This window comes from Panthera tigris, chromosome E3 (genome assembly GCF_018350195.1).
Source record: "Panthera tigris isolate Pti1 chromosome E3, P.tigris_Pti1_mat1.1, whole genome shotgun sequence".
NCBI lineage: Eukaryota > Metazoa > Chordata > Mammalia > Carnivora > Felidae > Panthera > Panthera tigris.
In genome coordinates, this window is record NC_056675.1 from 33,317,156 (window position 1) to 33,328,651 (window position 11,496).

At 48.2% G+C, this 11,496-nt stretch overlaps 1 protein-coding gene and 1 long non-coding RNA gene across 2 annotated transcripts in view; one reads left to right on the forward strand and one right to left on the reverse strand.

Annotated features, from left to right (window-relative positions):
* The window catches only part of GRIN2A (glutamate ionotropic receptor NMDA type subunit 2A), a 367,847-nt gene extending 364,196 nt beyond the window's left edge, over positions 1–3,651 (forward strand). The window contains exon 13 of the mRNA XM_042971083.1: positions 1,790–3,651. Within this exon, the coding sequence (XP_042827017.1) occupies positions 1,790–3,589 (1,800 nt within the window). The 3' untranslated portion in view covers positions 3,590–3,651. The remainder of the gene's footprint in view (positions 1–1,789) is intronic.
* Positions 3,652–3,723: 72 nt separating this feature from the next.
* Positions 3,724–9,461, reverse strand: LOC122234526. The gene is made up of 4 exons (XR_006212290.1): positions 9,393–9,461; positions 4,576–4,697; positions 4,260–4,405; positions 3,724–3,806 (listed from the first exon to the last, which is right to left on the reverse strand). It is a non-coding gene; the product is annotated as an uncharacterized LOC122234526 (long non-coding RNA).
* Between the last annotated feature and the right edge of the window lie 2,035 nt (positions 9,462–11,496).

Here is an 11,496-nt window from a genome sequence, read left to right on the forward strand (position 1 = left end):
GCAAAAGCAGTCAGCAGCCATCCTCCTGCTCCTGAAACATAACTCAGCCCCCTGACCACCTCTGTGGGCCCCCCTCAAACAGACAGCCAGCCCATCTCAGCTGGTTTTAACATATTGCTCTGTCAGGGAAGGGGGAGACAGAAGTTCTTAAAATCTCTAGCAGTGTGGGGGGAGCTCATTAGAACAAAATTACAGATTTAGAAAAAAAAATGTTTTTTTAAGTAGGCTCCATACCCAATGTGGGGCTTGAACTCACGACCCTGATACCAAGAGTCGTATGCTCTACCGACTGAGCCAGCGGGGCGCCTGTAGAAAACAACAAAAATTAACTCCTACTTTTTTATAGTACTGACAAAATGAAATCAAGGCACAGACCTGGGTTGATCCAAACGTACAGGAGATACACCGGTTTTCACCCACACAAGCCAAATCTCGCTGGGTCAGGGTGTAAGATTCCCATGTTACTGAGCTGGGTGGGAGGTGTGGGTTCACAGGCCAGGTTCAGAAGCACTGTGCTGTGAACTGCACAGTGCATTTGGGTGATCCCGTCACCCAGCAGCCACAGGAGCGCGCACTGGAGACCCTGCCTCCTGGCAGCAGGTAAGCAGGAACCACACGCAGCACAGAGATGCACAGAAACACTCTGTGTCTGTCTGTCTGTCTGTCTCTCTCTCTCTCTCTCTCTCTCTCTCTCTCTCTCTCACACACACACACACACACACACACACACACACACACACGGAATATATTAAGCGGCATAAGTGAAAAGTCCCAAGTGGTGTCCCCAGGGGTTCCAACCATGTCCTGTCTCTCCATCCCCTGTACCGTGCTCCCTCCTATGATGGCTTCACTCTCAGGCTAACATCCCCACATAGTGACAAGACTAGTTCCCTGCGTCTGCTCCTTCTATTCCAGCTTCTGTATCTATCCTTCCCCAAAATGTGTGATTGATCACCCATGGATTTGATGTCCACCCTTAGAGTGACCACAAAGGGTTTTCTGGTTGACCTGCTTGGGTCTCATGCCTTGACTGACAGCTTCAGTGTGTTGCTGGGGCAGCTCCCCTGAAGAATTAATAATGGATGGTCCTTTTATGCCAGTTTATTCTATTTTTTAATGTTTTTTAATTCATTTTTGAGAGAGAGAGAGAGAGAGACTGAGTGTGTGAGTGTGTGTGTGTGTGTGTGTGTGTGTGTGTGTGTGTGTGTGTGTGAGTAGGAAAGGAGCAGAGAGAGAAGGACACACAGAATCCGAAGCAGGCTCCAGGCTCTGAGCCATCATCACAGAGTCTAACGTGGGGCTCGAACCCACGAACCGTGATATCATGACCTGAGGCGAAGTCAGACACCCAACCGACTGAGCAACCCAGGGGCCCCGTGCCAGTTTAATAACTGACCCTGGTATCCACACTCCAAAGATGATCCTGAGAAACCAGGGGGAAAGATGAGTTAGCAACCCACTTATCAATCCAGTACCCCAGGTTCCACTGTGGAGGCACTGAGACCTGTATGGTTACGTGACCATTAGTCGATACCTTCTCTCAAACTCTGTGTATGAGTGTCATAGGCAAACGTGTCAGATCGTCTTGAGCCAGGGAGACCAGAGAAGCCGGGCACTTTGCCACTGGTCTGGTACATTTAAGAAACAGTACCAGGATTCAGATTGGATTTTGCCATCTCTCCGAGGCTCCTCCCAGAAGGACACATCTCACCTTCGCAGGTAAAGCCTGGGTGTGCAGTGTTTTTGTGTCCCTGCTGCCACTGATGATGTCTCGTGTTCTTTCCCACAGGGCATTTACAGCTGCATTCATGGAGTACACATCGAAGAGAAGAAGAAGTCTCCAGACTTCAACCTGACCGGATCCCAGAGCAACATGTTAAAACTCCTTCGGTCAGCCAAAAACATCTCCGACATGTCCAACATGAACTCCTCAAGAATGGATTCCCCCAAAAGGGCTGCAGACTTCATCCAAAGAGGTTCCCTCATCATGGACATGGTTTCAGATAAGGGAAATTTGATCTATTCAGACAACAGGTCCTTTCAGGGGAAAGACACCATTTTTGGGGACAACATGAACGAACTGCAAACATTCGTGGCCAATAGGCACAAGGACAGCCTCAATAACTATGTGTTCCAGGGACAGCACCCTCTCACGCTCAATGAGTCCAACCCCAACACGGTGGAGGTGGCCGTGAGCACAGAATCCAAAGCGAACTCCAGGCCCCGGCAGCTTTGGAAGAAATCCATGGAATCACTGCGCCAAGACTCCCTGAGCCAGAACCCTGTCTCCCAGAGGGACGAGGGAGCAGTGGAGAACAGGACCCACTCCCTAAAGAGTCCTAGATACCTTCCAGAAGAGGTGGCCCATTCGGACATCTCGGAAACTTCGAGTCGGGCTACGTGCCACAGAGAGCCAGACAACAACAAGAACCACAAGACCAAGGACAACTTCAAAAGGTCAGCAGCCTCCAAATACCCCAAGGACTGCAGTGAGGTCGAGCGCTCCTACCTGAAAACCAAAGCGAGCTCCCCCAGGGACAAGATCTACACCATCGATGGTGAGAAGGAGCCCAGTTTCCACTTAGACCCTCCCCAGTTCGTTGAGAACATGGCCCTTCCCGAGAACGTGGACTTTACCGACGCCTACCCAGACCACGACGAGAACTTCCGCAAGGGGGACCCCGCGCTGCCGGCCACCAGGAACCCCCTGCACAATGAAGACGGACCCCCCAACAATGACAAGTATAAGTTCTACTCCAAGCACTTCACCCTGAAAGACAAGAGTCCCCCTCACAGCGAGGGCAGCGAGCGGTACCGACAGAACTCCACCCACTGCAGGAGCTGCCTTTCCAACCTGCCCACCTACTCAGGCCACTTCACCGTGAGGTCCCCATTCAAGTGCGACGCCTGCCTACGGATGGGGAACCTGTACGACATCGACGAAGACCAGATGCTCCAGGAGACAGGGAGCCCAGCCGCCCAGGAGGAGGTCTACCAGCAGGACTGGGCGCAGAACAGCACCCTCCAGTTCCAGAAGAACAAACTCAGGATCAGCCGTCAGCACTCCTACGACAACATTCTCGACAAACCTCGGGAGACAGACCTTAGCAGGCCCTCCAGGAGCATAAGCCTCAAGGACCGGGAACGGCTTCTGGAGGGAAACCTGTACGGGAGTCTCTGTAGCGTGCCCTCAAGCAAACTCTTGGGGAACAAAAGCTCCCTCTTACCCCAGGGTCTGCAGGACAGCAAACGGAGCAAGTCTCTCTTGCCGGACCACACCTCCGAGAACCCTTTCCTCCGCTGCCATGGGGACGAGCGACGCTTAGTCATTGGGAGATGCCCCTCGGACCCTTACAAACACTCGCTGCCGTCCCAGGCCGTGAATGACAGCTACCTTCGATCGTCCTTGAGGTCCACAGCGTCGTACTGTTCCAGGGACAGTAGAGGCCACGACGACGTGTATATCTCAGAGCATGTTAGGCCTTATGCTGCAAATAAGAACAATATGTACTCCACCCCCAGGGTTTTGAATTCCTGCAGCAGTAGACGTGTGTACAAGAAAATGCCTAGTATCGAATCTGATGTTTAGAACCTTCCATTAATGTTTTATCTATAGGGAAACATACATAACGGCCAACGTTCTGGAGGGTAAATGTCGGATGTCCGATGGTGCCTGCAAAGAGAAGGGGATTTAGGAAGGTATTTTTTTTGTTGGTTCTTTTGCACCTGGCTCCATGCCATAGTCTTCCCCTCAAGGAATCTTGTGAGGCGTGTGCGGAGCATGGCAGATACCGGATAGGTGAGTCCTTAACCAAAAAAAAAAAAAAAAAAAAAGCAAATAAATAATAAATAATAGGGCAGGTCTCCGGGACACGCCCTCTAGGGATGTTGGCAATAACGATGCGTCGGAGGCCAGTGGTGATGTTATGATTTTCTATATTCCAAAGTCCACGAAGACCAGTCCACCATGTAATTTCCTCATCAGAAATGCCTAACGGTCTCTCTCATCCAGAATAAGCAATATGGTACGCATGTAAACCCGAAACAGACACAGCAGTTACGAATGCGTCTGCACCGCAGCGAGTTGGACGTGCAAGAGATTAGGAAGTTTGGCTTTGTACCCGTCTCAGCTTCAGTGTCATGCCTCCCATCACTGCCCAGGCCCGACCCCAGAACCAACCCCAGGCTCCGCCCCCCCCCCCCCCACCACCACACACACAAAGAATCGCAAATTCCCGTGTTCACAGTAACCATGCTACCTTCACTAGAGTCTGTTTCCAAGACTCATCTGGAGGAAAAGGCCAGGAGGGCCCTCAGGCGGAGAACGACGAGAATCTCTCTGGATGTCAACTTGTGTGTTTCACAGACACTCTCTCACCCTTGGCTTCGATGGTCTTGTTCAGAGCTGCACAAACCGATACGTGTATGTCTCCGACACCTAATCTGTGGGTCGTCTGTCTCTGGACACAGAGGCTGTTGTAGTTTATCCCGAAGATTCCTATGTACGTAAGTCTGCATTCCCCCCCCTCCCTTCTGGTGACGACTCAGGGTTGTATAGTATCTGTTACCCCTTACCTCCTAGAGTGACCATCACTCGTTCGGTCCCCGAACAGCTATGGTGGAGTCCAAGTGTGTGTCACTGTTCCCAGGGTTGTCAACATCGTGGCATATGCCAGCAGCCACGTGTGTACCGTGATCTGTAAAAAGTACGATGCCGTCTGTCCACTGAAGGCTGGCACGCTTTTAGGTTAATTGTCCTTAACCTCATGAAATTCAGTTGGACACTCGTTCCCACCCCAACCTCCTCAGATCAAAAGCCTTCAAAACATGAGAGACCCTCATGCATCGACCCTGAGCATCCTCCAAAATCGTGGATAAACTTCAGTGGCAAACACGATTTCTCTCTTCTGAAACATTCGCTCGATTGGAGGCACAGTGCTTCACCAGCACCAACAGAGATCTATGACAAACTCCCCAGAGCATTTGTCATTTCCGAGCCACCCCCGTTGTCCGATTCTTGCTTTACTCAGATCTGTGTGTGATATGAAATGATACGCCTTTAAAAAAAACAGTGCGGGGAGAAGGGGAAGCTTCAGCATCAGAAGCTCTTGGCACAGTACCTCACTCACACCAAGTCCCCCCCCCTCAAAAAGGTAGTTGTTATGTTCTGACACTTTCTCAGAATTTCCTAGTTTAAAAACTAAGTATTATAACCCCCACAAACAATGTTAGTTGCACATTTTATATAGTTCTGATTTGGATTATTTTACATTCATTATCGCCCCTGAGATTTCTGGGATGACTAGGCCTCAGGTTCTGTAGAGTGGCTGAGTCTGCTTGACAAGAAGATACTGTGGAAACCCTAAGCTAAGATGAACCTGACAGTCTCCTGGTTTCCTCCCGCATTTTGCTTTGGGTTCTCAGAGAAGGGGACGGAGGGGTAGCTACCTTGTTTCTTTTACACATGGCACGTTCTGTCTTGTAGGCAGGGTTTTCCTGCCAGGGGGCGGGGCCAGGAACGATTCTTTGAGAGCTTCAGGATTCATTGAATAGCTCCATCGTTGGGCCAGTGCACCCGGCAGTAATGAGAAGTGGTCGCAGTAAGTTTCAGGGTCATCGGTGGGGAGGCAGAGGGGCCAAAAGTCCTCTCCTCACCTTTGAGGTTGAGAGGCCCAAGAGGCTGGCTAGGCACCGAGGACAAACGTATTCAGACATTGTATTTTCTTTCTCAGATGGTATGCTTCTGCTGCCCAAGAGCCAACAGTGGAGAAGCCTAGACTGCGAGAGCCCCATATCCATTTCCTGTCTTAGGCACAGCCCTGACTGTATTGTCTTTTAGAACTTTCTGCCTCTGCCCTCCCATTGCTTTCCAGACCTACATTCCCCCCAGCCAGGATCACCTCCTTCCCTCACAAGACTGGCGTGTCATGACGTGAAATGAATTACAAAGTCTCCCCAGCACACACGGCAGTGTTGTGTCATCAACTCAAAGAGGCTTTCTGTCTTCTTCCCGTGTCCTCAAAACCCAAGGGGGCTGCCAACTGTGACAGAGACCTCCAGGGAGAAGGTGACTTACACTCATAACGTCCCATAGATCAAAAACCCTCCTGCTAATAACAGCATAATTTTTGCTCTTAACCCCATGTTTATCTAGGTAAAGAGACTAAAGATGGGGCTTTTGGAAGAACCAACAGTAACATACTGAAAAAAACACGTGCTTCCTTTAATACCCAAAGTGTTTTTTTTTAAACAAAATAAACAATAAGGATTGGAATGCTATATATAATGAATGTATAATTTCCCTCTTTTCCAAATTCGTTGACTCTCAACGGTGATGATCACAAACATCAGAAAATTGACCGTCGAATCAGATGGGCAATTGCCAAGAGAAAGATAATGACGCCGAGCGATTCCAAAGTAATCAAGTCAGTTCTGTTCTTTGCAGAAGCCTATCAAGGCATAAATAGGAAGCCCTTGACTCTGGACCCATCACAGACGGTTCCGCTGACATTCCAGCTTGAGATCTTAGATCTCAAAGAAGAGCCAGAATCTCTGAACCCAAATTTGTGCCTGAGTTTCACCTGACTCAAGTCACAGCTGGCATCCATAATGGTACTTTGGCCACCCTAACTGGCCTTCTCTACTTGAGAGGGATCCGGCTCTTTCTTCTGAATGCAGACACATACGTTTCTGTTGATCGGTAACAGTATACACAGGCCCAGCTTAAAACACTGTGTGTAAGAGGAGGGCCTTCTAGGGCATGAATTCTACCCTGGAAACCTTTGAGTTTCTCAAAAATAGTCCTCACTATCCTTACAGTCTTAGGCCACTTCTGGCTTCACTGATCTGAGAAGACAGGTTCCTCATGCGTCTGTTTTTCTGCCAGTGAGGCTTCCTTGAGAGGTGCGGGATTATGATCTCCCCACTCTTCTGTCCTCTGCACATCTCACTTTGTCATTACAGCCAGCCACGTGACTGGGTGTCTCGTGGATTAGACTAGGTTTCTCTTCCCTGTTGCAGAGAGCCTAAGAAGTTTTCACCCTCTGCTGTTCTGATGAAACCGATCATCACAGCAAAAATCAGTCAAATCGACTCACACTTATTTTCAAGGAAGGAACAAGAAAATTACACCTTGTTTACAAATGAAATAGTTTCACTTAAATGGGACTCTAGCCAAGGCTGTTAATTAGTCAACAGATCCATAGCAGTCCTACAGCCCCACATTGTTTATTCTATTTGATATGTCTGCCAGTGATGTGTGTTTAATATTCTGCGTCCTTCTCAGGAAATGACAAATGCCCTGAATTCTTGGCAAATAGAATTGCTAATGAAAAAGGAAAAAAAAAACCAAACAAACAAAAAAACAAAGTTGGTGTTAATTAAATGGTGATTAAAAATTTATGTCCTTTCAACCTAAGAAGTGCAGCTCTAATAATCGGTTGCCATATAAATAAATACCTTGCACTGAAATCCCTTATGGTATAAGACCTAAATAAATACTCATTTGAGAAACCAAAATATCTTTCAGAAGAGCTGAATATATTTGTTAACTTCAGGCACATCCCTGTACTGTTTCTTTGTGCAGAGCTGTTGTTCAGGAATCCTTGCGAAGGGGATTTGAGTCGTTTCTGAAACAGAGGCTGTTTGCGTTTGACCGCGACGAACGTGGGCAGAACTCAGAGTTCTAGGGGTAAAAAAATGGCACGCGTGGCAACAAAACTCATTGGTCGGTATTTCACGGGAGTCCAGGGTTCCACGTAAAGGCGGTCTTCCATGCAGAAGTAGTGTTTATTTCCACCTGAGACAAAATTAGGCCTTCCGGATGCCTCATATTCTTTTGGCCAACAGGGTTGGAAGTGCTGAATGAGAGGTTTGGTGGGGTCTATACCAAAATTCAGCTGTGCTTTTCCATTCAACCCCCTCACATCATGCTGTGTTCACATCTAGTCCTATCCGATGAGGTCAGCTTCCCACTCGATAGACATCAGACGTGGTAAAATGCACTTATCCTGTGAATACCAATGCTCGGGTACACATGTACATATCATACACATGCTTGATTTCTACAATTCACACGTAAGTGTATTATCCAAATAACATTGTATATAGTGTAAAGTTTATGTTAAAAATTATGTGACGATGATGGTTATGGACCCGCGGAAAACCCATTCTGGTTATCGGTGCAAGGATATGTAGGAAGAGAGGGCACTCTTTAAAAAACAACAACTCAGTTCTAGGGAGGATGGCAGGGCCCAAGGGGAATCTGGGGGGTTGGTGTCCTTGGACTCTGTTCAAAAGCGGTATGTGGAGTTAGGGGCACAGCTCATGTTCTACTCACACTTACTTCTGAAGACAGTGCCGATATGGACGTGTGTGTGATTTCTGCATACGCGTCAAAGGGCATCATCCCCATCGTCTTCCCCATCCCCACGTGTGTGCCCGGAAGTACTCTTGATTTGGCATCAGCTAAAGATGCCTGCCCAGAAGGGTCTTAGAAAAACAGAACTTATAGGACCACACCAAGATTTGGGGGGAAGGGAGGTGAGAAAATCAAGAGACAATGAAGGTCCCAAAAAGGCACCATCTGTATAAGATGGTCAGACAGACAGTATCAGAGCCAGGTCTGGAAACCAAGACCCACACGTATGGTCCACGTAATTCTTCACCTGGTTCCCTGGACCAGGTGACTCAGTTCTAGGCTTCTCTCACAAGTGGTCTCCGGGAACCTCTGGGATAAGAGCCAGAGAACCTCACAGAACTGACCCCGCTTTCTTTGCCTCTTGCCTTATACAGACCCATACATCCCTCTTTGAATTCGGTTTTCCCTTCAGCTCCCCAACACTCCCTGCCTCAGATTCCTGGGGAAGAGAAACCTTTTCTCAGGGACCTGTTCCCTGGAAAGTCAACAAGGAGTAGAGTTTAAAACCTCAAACCAAAGATGAAAGCTGGCAGCGATCACGGAGGTAACAGTTCTGTTTCTCATGAGCCAAGGATGAACAAAGGACACTGACCAGCTGATAGCACTTGCCTAAGGATCTACTCTCCTTTTAAGACCAATTTGGGTTTGGGAGATGCAAGGGTGATAGAAAATATATAGTCTCTTCCCATGAGCAGCTTACGGTCTAGAAATTCAGCTCCCTAGGACAAAAGATAACTGAGAACCCATGAAACGCAAGCAGAGACTGAGTGTAAAAACTGGAAATGATCAATCAAGTTCTTGCCAGGAAATAAAAATCTAACTTTTTCCAGGATCAAACAAACAGACCCCTCCTTCCTTAGACCTGTAAGTAACTCTGGAAAATACAGTCTCCCGGAGATACCCTTGATGATTTTAACCTTCCAAGACAGAGCCTGGGAAAGCCAAGAGCATCTAAACAGGTGACCAGACTTACCCTTCACGTTTGTGTGCAGGAGACTCAGATCTGGGTCCATGGGGTTCTCCAGCTCTTGCCAAATCCTGCCTCCTTCCAGCCCCACTTTATGACGTGTGCTTCAAGAAAAGGTTGAAAGAAATCGCCAAAGGATTAGAAAACAGACCGTGATATAAAAAAACTATTTCCTGAAAGGTTTTTTTGTTTGGTTGGTTTTATTTTTGACTTATGAAGAATACTTTTGATAGTTCAGGGTATAAATGTATCAGGGAAGGGAGTGGGGAGAATTCCTTGTTGAGTCCCAAGTGCCTACTGTGTGGCTGACAGAAGAGAGCTCATCAGGTTCCCTGGAGAGAAAATGGGGCAAACAGATGGTGAGAAGAATCAGGATGTGTTTCAGGAATCGGGGGGGGGGGTTTGGGGAGGGGGCAGAGCTTCTTTTCTCTCTGTCCTTCCTGTTCTGTGCATTGCCAGGATGTTGGAGTCTCTCCTTGTCCCAGCTATGTGCCTTGGGTCAGTCAGCACCTGAGTTTGGAAGTACCAAAATGTCTCCACACAGAGTGTAGACTATCCTAGGCATATCCTAGAACAAGATCCTCAACATAACCATAGGATAGAAGTGTGATTGCTCCCATTTTACAGATAAGGAAGCTGAGGCTCAGGTTGGTCTCAGTCTCATCAGCAACAGGAATTTGCTAATAAACCCCTAACGTTGGGTGTATTCTTGAAGTGCCTGATCTCTGCCAGGGAGGTCAGAATGTAAGTCGGAAAGAGAGATGTGCTGTTTTGAGGTCCCCGGGGCTCTCTCTGGAGTTTCAGCCTCTGCGGGGAGGAGGTTTGTTAGTGTCCTACCCCCCGTTGTCTGGTTTGGGGTGTATTGAGAACTCCTGGGGATCTCACCTCTGTTCAGGTCCCTTTTGAGACTCGAATGCGGTTTTGCATCTCTCCCCATACGCTTGCACTCGGCATTCACTTTTTTTGGTTCCTGGGGAGTTACTCTCTCCCCTTGGCACGTGCCTACTTTCAACTATCCCTTTCCACACCTCTCTTCTTTTTCCCAGTAGACATCAGGGTTCATTCCATTCAACATGGGCAAATCGTATTCTCCCACGTGTGTGCGGGCACACAGGCCGCCCCGGGGTGCCCCCATTCGAGCTCCCCTAAACATTATGGCCCATTTTCAGAAAGGTCCTGTTACTTGCAAGGGAGCGTCTCTGCAGGGTCATCACTGGCACCAAGGTAACTACTGAACCACGGAGTGTTCCGTTTGCCTCCTTAAAGGGTGTCGATCTGGAATGTTTCCATCGGGCTCTCTGGGAGTCCAAGATGACAGCGTGCATAACGCATCGGGGAGGCCAAGACCCTGAGCCCGTGTGTTCCTTTCTTGCGCGGCTCCTGTGTTCTGAGCCACAGAACGGCGGGCGTTGATGTTTACCATGAATTGGGGACACATTAAGGTCATTTTATAGATGAAGAAACTGAGCTGGGATCTGAAGGAATGTTCTTCTGGGAGGTTCTGTGATTCAGTCCTTCTGGAGGGCCAGTGCATCTGAGCGGCCGTGTCCTCGTCCCTGAGAAGTTCTCTAGCTGTTTACAATCTTCCAAGCTGGCAGTCAAAAGTCTCTTAAGACAGAAAAGTTATTATGATTTAATAGCTATTTTGAGATCCTGTCATTGGGTCTACAAGGGCATGACAACATTCTCCAGGGGATGACGAGCTGTGCAGAAACTGGAACACTCCAAAGAACCATCTGGCTGGTAGGGGTTCTTCTCTGGGGCTGTATTTCAAAGCATACAGCTCTCCAGGGAGCCAGAACCGAACTGTCTCCAGTGGAGTCGTTTCTCAGATCAACTTCCTCAAATAAGGTGTCCACAGTGTGCAGAGACAAACAGGACAAAACTGAGATTATCACTCACATAAACCCCTCTTAGGGACCAGGTCCATGAAACAGTAAGTTTGCATTTTCGCGATTCTGGAACATTCCTCATTAGCAGTAGCCCTGGGTCATAACCTCCTCCAGTTAATTCTCTCACACCTTTGGGAAGGATTTAAGACGAGCCTTCTAAAGAATATTAACGTAACACGTAGCCAATACCACAGCTGCCTTTTAAATTAATAAGGTTA